Below are 13,015 nucleotides of genomic sequence, written 5' to 3' on the forward strand. Positions count from 1 at the left end.
ACCACTTAAGTGATATTTATGTACTTTTTTGTAGCCGGATCCCACTTAAATGTATGTAAACAATGTCCGAAACCATCATCCGACCCTGTCTCGAGTTATAACCAGTTAAGTGATATTTATGTACTTTTTTTGTAGCCGGATATCACTTAAATGTATGTAAACAATGTCCGGATCCATCATCCGACCAACTGATGGTAAGGTAATCGAAAGACCTTTCCAACGAGTCTAAAACATTGAAATCTGGCAACCCTGTCTCAAGCTATGACCACTTAAGATGCCACTTATGAGCCCTTGAGTGATATCCCGAGCAGACGGAAATAACGTGGGAATAACATTTTTTGTTATTTGAAAATACTAGGCCAATAACATTTTATGTTATTTATAACAAGATTTGTTTTTCGCCGTTATGATTTTTTTGTTATTGGATTGTTCTTGTAATAACAGACTAATAACATTTTGCGTTATTCTTCGAACAAATCTTTGTTATTCTTTTTTGTTATTTTAACAACTAATCCGATCATCCCAATAACAGTTGGAGTTACTCTTCCATAACAAAAAATGTTATTCCCAAGTTGTTTTGACTTTCAACCAATATCAAACCAATAACAAATTCGGTTATGATATCATAAACTGTTATTAGGCTCTTATGCAAAAATGGATTTTGCAAGAATATTCCATAACATTTTTTGTTATTTTAACAGTATTTGTTATTGAAATGGCATGAATTTTGTTATTACCGTCTGCCCGGGATGTGTGTTTTTTGTATTCCGGAACATAACGAAATTAGACGAAATTAGTGTTCAAACCCATCGTATCACATATCACCCATTGTTGGAAAAGAGTGAGGAAGGCATAGGTGGATTAAGTTAGTTTTTAAAAATATTCTACGATAAACGATATCTTGACGTCGTCGTGCTGTCATGTCGCACCCGCCATGTAGACGTTCCGAGAAAAACGCGTTTTAATGTTTGACCTTGAATAAACAAAACGAAAAGACCGAATGTAAACAATAACAAACACGTTTTGTTTGGCTGACCATTATGTTTGTTGCCCCGAAGTTTGGTTGAAGTTGGTTACTGGAGTCCCGAGTTCTAATTACAAATGTTTACGGTAGTCTAGCTTGAGAGTGCGTCAAACGCATCCTGACCTGAAATCCCTTTGACCTTTTGTCGCAATTTCATCAATTTTCAGGGAGTGACAAGATTGAAACTACTTTTATATAAAGAGTGACAAAAAATTTCAGAGCTTTTTTTTGGTTTTGATTGAATGTCTTAGGATTGAAATCGGATTTTGGGGATCTGTGAAGGTCAAAATATGTGGCATTGTGAGATGCACATAATGGCGTTCTTAACTCAATTTGGCCCAAAATGCACGTACGACAAGTAAGCACGACGGCGATGATCTGCTCTTTGGAATGATAAATTGTGGTGAAATAATATTTTATTTACAGAAAATAACGCATTATTTAAAAAAAATCCCCTCGTTCATTGAGAAACAGTAAAAAATGAATAATTTTTAATTGCCTCCCAAAGTTGGACGCAAACATTCATCCGCTTCCAGGTCATCCCCATAAAAGTTCGACGTGAAATCGAATGATTCACGCCGGCCGCCGGTGTCTTTGTCCTGGGCTCAAAGAATGGATAATTAATAAAGTTCCATCAAACTTTGGAATCGATATTTCATACGCCAGCAACGGTTTCGCCATTCAAAAGTGGGGAAAACATTTTCGTAATTATGGAATGCTACGGCTTTGAGCTGGTCAGAACTAAAGTATGATTTTTACCAGGAATAAAGAACCGCTTCACAATCCATAAATAATGAGTACAATTACGGTACACGATGTGACACAAACTTTACTCAACCCAATCTCGTCTCCCATGCTTGAATGAATAAAATTACCAAACAAATTTGTTTAATCATTTTGGTTTCAATTTCTTCAAAATTTAATACTATATTTTCTTTCTTATTCTTGATTTGATCTATCTTTATGACTGGTTTTACTAACTTTTATGAATTTTACTTTAAAAAGCAGGCAAAAAACACAATTTTTTAAACATAAAGATATGAAGATTTTAAGATATTTAAAAAGGGTCTCTATGAATACTAATGTTCTCAACATTACAAAAATTAAAAAGGTTGAATTTAAAGAAAATCCCCAACATCATGATGCATGAAATAAGTCTGGCAATTTTCTAATACCCCGATATAATCGCACTCCGTTCAATGACCAGCTGAATGAATGAAGTGCGCCGTTCACAGTTCTAGTGTGAGGTGATTAAACTGAAGCAGTACATCAACGGATAAGGAATCAGCTAGGAAAGAAACGTCAGTTCTATCGACCAACACAGCTTAGCCAAGAATGAATAAAAGTAGTGAAGAAACGGCTTATGAATCACTGTGGTACGTTAGGGGAGACTGGGTGAAAAGAGGTGAAAGCTTTCTTTCGCAACAATTTCATTAGAAATGTCCTTCAAGAAATTGTGGAGCTGATTACCTCATCGCTGATTGAAAAAACAAAACAGTTATCCTCTTGTCTTTAAATATTTTCCAGAAAAAAAAACATCGATCTTAAAAAAATATTTACCTATTATCATAAAAAAACGTATGATTTTTTAGGTTTGGAATCTAACACAATCAAATGACCTAGGAAAATCTCACTTGTGATTAATTCTTGCCCAGCAATCCTCAGTCAACTTCTGCCAAATGCCGTCCAACGCCCCCCCACCCTCCCCTAAATCGACCACTAATTAGTTCGCCCAGATGGAATGCGAAAAGAACCGTTGCCCGGTTTTAGCCGGGAAAGATTCTCGATTTGAGTGACGGAGCAATTAAGTCGAGGACTTGTGATGGCCAAAACATTTTATTTCCAGCACTCGGCACTTGGGAATGGTTTCCGGTCGGGGAGGGGAAAACTGTCACTCTATCGGTTCGGGAGCCAGCCGGTGACGGTGCTTCTCGGTCTCGGGTCTGGCTGGCTGGCTCGGAGGAAATTAATTCCAATTGGATATGCCGTCTGTCGGATGCGAAACACGATTGACATTCCGACGACGAAGTCCGTCCGTCCTCCTGCTTGAATTACACAGAACTCGTAAATCTATTGATAGGCACCGGAAGCTAAGCTGTGATTGTTACAAATGGGCAACATATTTTTTTTATTGTTGTTGGAAATAATATTGCTGAAAATTTTTCAAGTGAATTCCAATGTTTTAAAGAAGAATGCAAAAAGAAGATTTTTCAGCTCAAGTCCAACGGGGATTATCAAGTAGGATAAATACGATAAGCTGAAAAAATCAAGTTTTCAAGTTTCAAATCTTAAAACTTTAATGCAAAATTACATTGAAAAGTATTAATGTTTACAACAACTGCTGAAATGAACTATTTTATAGAACCCTTTGAAGGTATTATTTTTCGATGCTGTTTTTTTTTTGTTTTTGTGAAGAAAAGTGGGCCATTTCGTTATTCGAGAATGAAAGGAAAAGTATGTAATTTCGCAAAAAGTTACAAATACTTTTAGAGAAAATTTTGGACAATATTTTCTTCTTTGTATTATTTTCATTCCAAATTTAATTACATTCCAAAATATTTTTCGTATTTTTTTTCGGGGAGATAAGGGGGCATCTGTCGGTTATCAATATTTTAGAAAAAAAATACTTCTGTCATCAGAGGACTACAGACTAAAAGTTGGCACTGTTGCCTTCTGAAACATAAAAAAATAAGAATGGAAGGGACTAAAGTTTGGCAAAATCCAATATTTGTGATAAATAGTTGACAGATAGGAATTGATGGAAAAAGTTTCATCCAAACTATGGAAAGTTGATTTTTGAAATTCCGTCGTGAAACTACTTGCTTTTCCTATCACTCTTGAACGGCGAAATAGTCTACTTTTATGTACCAAAAATAACTGAATTGAATAGCAACACTTTTCAAAATAAATGCTGAAAAGTTCTACTTTTCAGCACTGAAATGGGTGTTGAAAAGTTGAACTTTTCAGCTCTTGTTTCGAAAAGTAACACTTTTCAAAAAAAAAATTGATTTAAACGATTTATTGACAAAATACATGAAAATTTGACTTCAAATTTCACTCAATGGGTGTTTTTCGTAATTGCAAAAAAATGTTGCATGAAACTCGTTGCAAAACTTAATTTTTTCAGCACTCTTCGTATTTATCCAACTCGGTGAACCTCGTTGGTTAAATGTACGACTCGTGCTGAAAAAATCCTCTTTTTACAACTTGTTGCATAAACTACTATTGCGATATCGTAGAGAATTGCATAACGACAATTTTCAATATTTAAAAAAAAAATTATCTAATACTTATTCGTGCGTTGTTTTTTTTTTTTTTGCTATTGGAAGGTTTAGCAAAGTTTGTTAAACAATTACCCTGTGAATATTTATTATGTTTTGAATGTAGTTAGATTCATGGGAATTTTCTAAAATCCAGGAGTGATCTAAATAATGCTCTTTTTACCCCAAATTCTATTTTTTTCAATTTCACATGTTCAAGCAATTATCAAGCCTTTATAAAGATTTTACGGGTCAAACTTATGGAATATTTGCTGAACATTCAGAAAAAAAACTTCAAAGCATGAGTAAATAACAAGGGAAATGCGGAATAATACCTTTCGCTGGTATCAATACCAAATTTTTGTATTCCTAAACCCTTTAAAAATTGTCTTAAGGATTATGCAAGAGCAAAATGTGGTGTCATACCAAATTAAGGTATTGTTTTGATATTGCAAAATTGCAGGATTTGTCAATGGTCGAACACCACATTTTGGTATTCTTTTGGTATTACAGTACTTTATCAAATTCCTCTGAAACTATGGGAAAATGTTGACTCATTTTGACAAAATAATTGATTTTGCGCTAAAATGATATCTCAAAGCGAATGCTTTCATTGAAAACCGGAAATTTCAAACTTGATTTTAAACATTTTTGATATACACAGAAAAAAAGTTTAATTTTGGAATGTTGAAAATTTGGTAGGTTGAATATTACCTCTTTATTTGTGTAATATTACATAAAAAATGTGTAAAAATGTGAATCGATGAATATTCATCAAAAACTGATGAAAATTCATCATTTTCTGGGGTAAAATTTATCATTTATTTTGCCACAAAATCTGTCACCATTTCCTGATGAATATTACCATAATTTTTTTTTCTGTGTACCCTCTGTATCCGCTGTATCTTCCCAAGGATTGGACACAGGACCATGGTCAATATGGAGACTTTTATGTAAAATTGTCTGGAGAATCAATTGCCATTACCAGTTTTTAAAAATTTTGACGTTTAGACCACTTTTTAAAAACAAAAAAATTACAAAATACAACGAAACTATTGGCACTACGCCCCCCGGGGCATGGCCTTCCTCTAACGTGGGATTTCTGCTCCAGCGCCTCTGACGAGACAGGAGAAACCGGGACCGACGTTTTACTTCACCATCCGATAGAAGCTCAGTGGATAAGGCGGGAATCGAACCCGCGTCTCATAGCATCATCGGGATCGGCAGCCGAAGCCGCTACCCCTGCGCCACGAGACCCACAATACAAAATACAAAAATATTTAAAACCCTTACGCCCTTCTCAAATGTTATTTTCGAGTACTTTTGGCTCCATATACACAAAAATGGCTTATATAGGCCTAGGATAACATGTCTACAAAGTTTCATTGAAATCGGAGAGGGTCGGGTACAAAAGTACCAGAAAAATTCCTGATTTGAGCTGGAATTGCTCTAACATGAAATTGTGGAAAATTTTCTAAGTCAGGATGGCACATTTTGGTATTATTTTGGTATTGAAAGGTTTCATCAAATTCCTCTGAAACTATGGGATTTTTTTTTATAAATTTTGACGAGACAATTAATTTTGCGCTGAAATGACTACAAACCAAAAAATGTTAAAGCTGATTTTCAATTACCCACTAAGATTTTTTTTTTAAAACGTTTAAATTTCTCTAAGTCGGGATAACCAAATACTTTGAAAAACGAGTTTATAGAGACATTATTGAATTTTGCTGAATTTCAATCCAATTTCATTTTAATGACACTTATTTTTCAATCTTGTTATTTTTCAGAATCTTCAAGAACTTGACAATTGCATTCGATGTGGTGAAGAATATCACTAAGAACAACATGGAATCATCAGGTGTGTAGATTTGGCTGTTGCATATGGATCATTTCCGCTTTTTCACTAACTGCAACTGCTGCACTAAAAATGGTATGAAAATACCAAATTTTGGTATTACTTGTGCAAATACCAGCGACCAAAATGTGACCAAAATACCATGAAATCATACCAAAATCATGTTTGTGGAAGAACATTGGAATATCAAAATCTGATTTTCCAAGGGCGCGGGAATACCTAAAATTAAAACTATGGCAATACCAAGTTTTGGTATTCAAGCAATGTTCAAAAATCCAGAAGAACTAAACTTGGAATTGAAATGGTGAAATTCTGAGTTATTATTGTACCCTTGGAATAACATGGTTTGGTATTGTTGTGCCCTTTCACATACAAGACTTTGGTATGATTTCATGGTATTTTACCATCTATTACTGGGCAACCAAGGGCACATTTTGGTCGCTGGTATTTGCACAAGTAGTACCAAAATTTGGTATTCCCGTGTTATTTACCCCTGCTCGGGGTGACTAGATAATGCCCAATCACTTTTCTTGTCAATATACCATCGCACTACATTTGAGAACACTCGGAAAAATTAAAGCGGCCAGCCCTACTGCGTTGTGTTTACCGCATAGAGGAGTCTGAGAACGGATCACATTTCACAGAATCTACAGGAAAGGAAGGATGCATGGACATACCGTACCAAACGCTCCCGTTTACAGTTTTTTATGTGTTTTGTAAGATGTGTGTATAGTGTAGAATGTAGTGATGTTTTATAATCAATTAAATTTAATAATGAAAATTAATAATCATTTGATAAAATCCCTCCACTAATCCACAATAACCACTCACCCAAGCACATAAAAATCGCACAAAAGAATTAAAAATGAGCAAGCCCTGAACGGAATCCGGAATAAAATTGGACCATGCTTTTCCCTCTTCTGACAGTGGAAAATATGTACAAATCTCGTTCTTTTGCAAATAGAGACGCCCAATTTTCTAATTTCTATAAAAAATTAGACGATTTTTCATACAAATATGGTGAAAAAGACTACCCAAGCGAGTTAAAAACTAAAAAATCGAAGGATTCTTTTTTAATGGGTCAAATATCCATCCAAGAACGTTTTTTAATCTAGATTCGGCAGAAAAAAAACTAATCCTACATTAGACCCTCATTTCTTCTCCAAATTGAAGTAATGAAGCTGTCCAATTTAAAGCCAGAACCGGATTCAAATGAAATTAATTTCATCCGAAATTCCACATTCCAAGATTCCGCTCATCCCCAGGACTCCCCGCCGGATGTTGGTCGCCAAGGTTCCAGCTTTCGCCACACCTTCCTTCGCGTTCCGTCCTGGGGAATTCAACGACGGCTGTGAAAAGCATAAATTTAATTTCCGTCCGCCATCGCGGTTCCATCTTGTTTTGTCTTGTCTCGACACGCAAAATAGACCCGCACAGCGGTGTATTGTTTGTGTTGAATGAGATGAGGTGTTTGGAAAAAGATGCGAATAAAAAAATCAGCTTCCAAAGTGGAATTTGTTTCGTGGAAAATTCATTCTCTGCGCTTTAGTTTCTTTTTTGCTTCTCTTCTCACCTCATTTTTAACGTTTTATTCCCATTCTCAGGCAGCAGTGGGGCTCGTTTTTTGTTGCAACTTTGGTATCATCACGATCAGATCTGACGCAGGGTGCGAGATTGCGAAGCGAAAGATTCTTTTCAGGACAGGAAGTGAGCGAAAAATTGCTTTCTTGACAACCGAACAACGGGGGCACAGTTGAAAAAAAGGGTAACAGAATTTTTCATGAGAATTTTTAAGCTAAATTTAATTGAATAAAAGCAATTGTATTTCAACATAAAGAAAAAAATTATATTTTAGACATCTCGTAATGGTACCTTATTTCATTATAATTCAATTATCCTTGATATTTCTCAGGTTGAGTGAAATGCCAACCTAAATGGTTTTCAATATTAGCACGAAGCGATGTGGTTTTTTAAACATGCATCGTCGTCGTGGGTGGCAATAAAGGTGTCAATACAATTTCATCCCACTCGCGTGAGGGTGTGTGTGTGTGTATGTGTGCCATCCGGTGCAGGATTAAATTGTGGGGGTGTCAGCCAGATGATGAGAAATTTTCCACCATGGGATTTTTCCACGAATCGAGTAATGTCTATGGCTTTCAAACACTTGGGTAGGATTACGTTGATTAAGATCAATTTTGTTGCAATTATAATTGAATGAATTTGAAAATAAGCAAATTCTATTTATAAAATTATCATGTTACCATTTTTTTCAATCACATATTATGTGTTTTGATTAAGGTGTATTACACATCTGTTTAGCTTAATATTTTTCATTGTAGTGATAAGTACACATTATTTGCTTGAAAAAACTAGCAATTAATTTTCCAGCACTGCAGTATTTCCAGCTGGTTTAACGAAAGCATTCTTATTGTTCTTAACCTTGGTTGATAAAAGAAACTCCGTATTCCTATTGACTTGGTTTCGTACAGAAACGAGTTTTTGCCATTCTTTTTTCACTTTTCCTGTCATTTTGAATGACGAAAATGTCTTATTTTCACTGTCAAAGATTTTTTCATTTCATGTATTACAAGTTGTCAAAGAAGCTTAAATTGTTATAAAATAAACAAACCGTGAAGACAAATTTAGAAAAACCTAATTTCAAAACAATCTTCTATCAAGTAAAGAAAACTAGATTATTTAAAAAAATATATCATGAACTTTATTTGATTGTTGTAAGTTGTTTAATTTTAACTTTTGACGCTTATGGCTAACTTAATTTCAATTATAACTTTTTTTTTGTTTCATTAAAAGTTGCTAAATTTCTTTAATTTCAAATTTCATCTGTGTTGTTTATTCAGATCACCTACAAATAGAGGTTTTCAATTTTCCGGGAATCGAGAGTTGAATTTGGCCATTTCCTGGAAATTCTCGGGATCCGCCAATAGTGGAAATAATTTAAAAGAAAAGTAAAAAATAAGTTTTTTAATTACAATTGATTCTTACTAATTCAATGAAACATTAATTGAAGTATCCACATTATTTAGAGGAACTATATCTACCTAATGATTTTTTTTAAATGTTTATGAAAAGCATATGTTTATGAAAAATATATAATTTCCCAGTATCGGGATTTTTGCAATATGATAAATAGCGACTCAAACAACAATTTAAAATTGTTTTTTTTTTCTTTTCAAGGTCAACTGTAAATATTCATTGAAGAAATATTTACAGTTATTAGGAAATCCCGAATGTTCACAATTGGCGAACAATAACTTTACAAAGGTTGCCAGAATTTTTTTTCCAAAATATAATGCAATATTGCATTATACGTGAAACACAAAATGACTTATTGACACAAAAAAAAAATACCTTGGTACAGTGAAATTAACATAGGGACTTATAATAAAACAAATATGAGGATTGCTATACTCGAGAGAGGATATGGAAATTGAACTTATTTTGAAAAAGCTTTACCCGCTTAGAAATAAGAAATAAAAATCATATTTAAAAAATTTCAAATTTCATTTCAGGGGTGTAACTGCTAAGTATATTTGAAGGTAAATTTTGGGTTCCACATTTTTTAGGTTTTCTCAATTATAATTATTGGCATTTAAAATTTACACTTTCTGAATAAGAAGATTAGAGAAGAATTGTTTTATTCGAACTTGAACATCAAGCATTGAACATCCAATGTTCAAAACAATTTAGAATTTTCTAAATAATTTTCTGATTAAGTTATATAATTTTGCTTCCATATTTATAAGTATGAAATTTCCCGGGAATTGAGAGGTCCAAAAATGGTCGATTTCCGGGGATTTTTTCCCTGGGAATTCCCGCTCGTCACCCTATACCTTAAAATAATTCTGTTTTACATCTGATTTTTTCAATAGCATACCATTTTTGATTATTTTGCGGTACATAGTTGTTTTGTTTAAAACCTATTTTTTTATTTACAAAGCTAAAACAAAGTTTTGCAATATTTTTTAGCTTTTATTTTTTCAAACAAAATACTATTAAATCAAACATAGTTTGTAAGGGCAATTTACATTTATTTTTAATCATCCGACTTTCGACCTGAAAAAAAAATGAATTGTTTTTTGTTGATTTAATTGAAATTTTTATGTTTTTTTAAATCTGTTTGTACCCTGATTTTTTGTCAAAACTTTTGAAATTGAAGGGAAAGTGCAGTTGACATATTTTATCAAAAATATATTCCATGCCCTCATTTTCTTTTGAATATTTGTGAAATATTACCTGTCGACAATGCTTTCTTATTTTACAGTCTTCTTATCATGTTGAAATATTTCACATTTTAAGAAAAGTTTAGATATTTCGATGTCCCTGTCTCTTATGCTAACTGGTTAGGAATATAAGCAAGCTTAGTACAAGAGTGCACAGTGGCATCGATTTACAAGACAATTTGATTTTTTTTCAGCAGGAGAACAAATAAATTTTAATTGAATCAGACGATGACAGTTCATGTTTCACAAATTTCAAAAATCATTTGAAATGTTTGAGCAGACGTAAATTTTTTGTTCACCTTAAAAAAAGCATTTTGATACACGATATAATTAATGTATAAAATTTTAGTAGTTTTTTTTATCAAACAATCTTATTAAATAATTAAAATTTTTACGAATTTCCGATCTACAATATCGAAAAATGTTTTTTTTTGCGTTGATAAAAATTTTCGTCATAACTTATATTTTGAAAATCTAAGCTAGCAAAACATCTGGACAGTTGTGTTTTGCATTTTAAAACACTTTTTTCATTCAAGTGTTGAAACAATTGCTTGTAATTTCAATTTAATTTTTGCGTCCTCATACTCCCCCCGCCCACCCTTGGTTTTGGTCACAGTTGAAGGACTGAAAAATATTTTTGCAATGACCAATTTTCAATTGAGATTTTAAAATAAATTTGAAAACTTTGAACATCTGGTAATCTTTACATTTGTCGTAAAATTACGACACTTTCGTACTTCTTTACAAATTTGTGTCACATATTGTTACACAAAGTTACAAAATTTCAAACAGTACGTCAAATTAAATAAAATAAATGGCTACATGGTTTATTGAAAACTAGAAAAAGTTTTTAAATTTAATTTTAAAAATAATGCATTTGATGACCTTTACTGTTGAGTGACCGTAAATAGAAGAGGTTCTAAAATGCGCTATCAAATCTAGAGAAAAACATCTGATTTCATGTGAGTTGTTGAAAGTTGACCTTAATGATTTACTCGGAAAAATCTTCGTTCAAAAATATTTTTGGCTCGAATGAAACAGGTAAAAAATATTGCTGTTCAAATGGACCATGTGACCATTTTGCAAGATTGTTTCAAAACAATTTTTATGTCATTCGGAACTCTAGAATTTAAATTTCAACAAAAATAAGATTGCAAAAATTTGTTCCTCAAATTAACAAAATTTGGCAAACATAAAAATTCAATCAAATTATAATAATATAATTTGATTTAAATCAGGCTTCGTTTTTTCCAATTGATTTCTCTTAAAAAGTTGTTCAGGTTTGGCAAATCACCCGCTATCTTTTTCTCAGAGAATGAAAAACTATTTGCTAGTTGACTTCATGAATTAAACATTGTGGTCTACCTAGCCATACCCCCACTGTCGGCGGAAATACTTGTTGAAGCACTTCAAAAACTCAACGATACGGAAAATAAATCAAAATCCGTTGGGTTGGTAATTTCCTGTGTCAACACACCTAGCTCAACAAGTCGAGGTGCTAATGATACCATCATGTTGTGCCGTTGTCGTCGTTGAGGACAACACCCATGTTTTTATCCTTCTTCTTTTCTTAAACTACGAGGGATAACTTACAAAGTCTTTTTGTAAGGTAAGACACAAACCTCGAACAAAAAATCCAAACCCAAGTGAGATCCTTTCTTCCCGCGCGTACCCAAACCCATATTAAATATTGACTTAGGATTCGTCGACGGGTTTTCTTCTTGATTTTTTTTTTCGTGAAGTTTCTTCCCAGAACGCGCTGTTGCGTGTGTGCTGCGGAAGACGAAACACCTACCTGCAACGCATGCCAGCATAAACGAGACGCATAAAATTATCGACTTCATCTCTGTCTCGCTTCTCTCTGCTTTGTGTGTCACTACGACGGTTAGTTACCGTTGAATAACTAGGCTCCGTCACACTTGTACACTTTGGGTGTCACTTCGCGAAACTATCCCGCGAAACGCCGATATCACAAACTCGAGCTTCACTTAACTTCTTGCACTGAGATCACAGAATTAACTAGAAAATTAAAAGGGGAAAAACGAAAAAAAAAAAATTAAGGTAAACTGCACCCGCAAACACCACGGCAGTGTTCAAATCACTCAGGTTGGCGTCCAACAAAAAAAAAAAAAAACACTTGACCGATGGGCGCCAAACAGCCCGAGAATCCAGAACTCACTTTAACAGATCACACTCTGAACTGAACTGCACACCAGAACCGAACCTAGTTGTGTTAGACAAGAAACCCACTCTGCGGCTGAGCAGCTAGACCAAATCCAACATAGTTCTTCGAGCGATCTTGCACAACTGATCGACGACCGGGACCGCCAGCTACGAGCAGCGCTCTCAGTGCGGCCGCGACTCCAGGTAAGGCCAGGGAGTTGGTCCCGCGGGAACGCGGCAGCGGCGAACCTGCGGGAACCCGAATGTCGTGCCATCTCGCTCTCCCTCCCTCACGGAATGATCTTCGTTCGTGGATTCTTTCGTTCTTTGCCTTTGAGGCCCGTTGATCATCATCTTCCGAAGGTTCGCTTTTCTTCCTTCGTCGTCGTCGTCGTCGCTGGTCTGTGTTTGCCTTTCCTCGGGCGAGCGCGAACCGGGTTCGTCGTCTCCTCTTCATGTTTTTTTTGTT

General features: G+C 34.4%; 1 protein-coding gene across 3 annotated transcripts in view; it reads right to left on the reverse strand.

The window, feature by feature from the left end:
* The window catches only part of LOC6049235, a 30,320-nt gene extending 17,606 nt beyond the window's left edge, over positions 1 to 12,714 (reverse strand). For all 3 annotated transcript variants that reach the window (XM_038264457.1, XM_038264456.1, XM_038264455.1), the window contains exons 1-2: positions 12,563 to 12,714; positions 12,179 to 12,402 (exon numbers count right to left, since the gene is read on the reverse strand). In XM_038264457.1, the coding sequence (XP_038120385.1) occupies positions 12,179 to 12,227 (49 nt within the window). In that variant the 5' untranslated portion in view covers positions 12,228 to 12,402; positions 12,563 to 12,714. The remainder of the gene's footprint in view (positions 1 to 12,178; positions 12,403 to 12,562) is intronic.
* Between the last annotated feature and the right edge of the window lie 301 nt (positions 12,715 to 13,015).

This window comes from Culex quinquefasciatus, chromosome 3 (assembly GCF_015732765.1).
Source record: "Culex quinquefasciatus strain JHB chromosome 3, VPISU_Cqui_1.0_pri_paternal, whole genome shotgun sequence".
Classification (NCBI taxonomy): domain Eukaryota; kingdom Metazoa; phylum Arthropoda; class Insecta; order Diptera; family Culicidae; genus Culex; species Culex quinquefasciatus.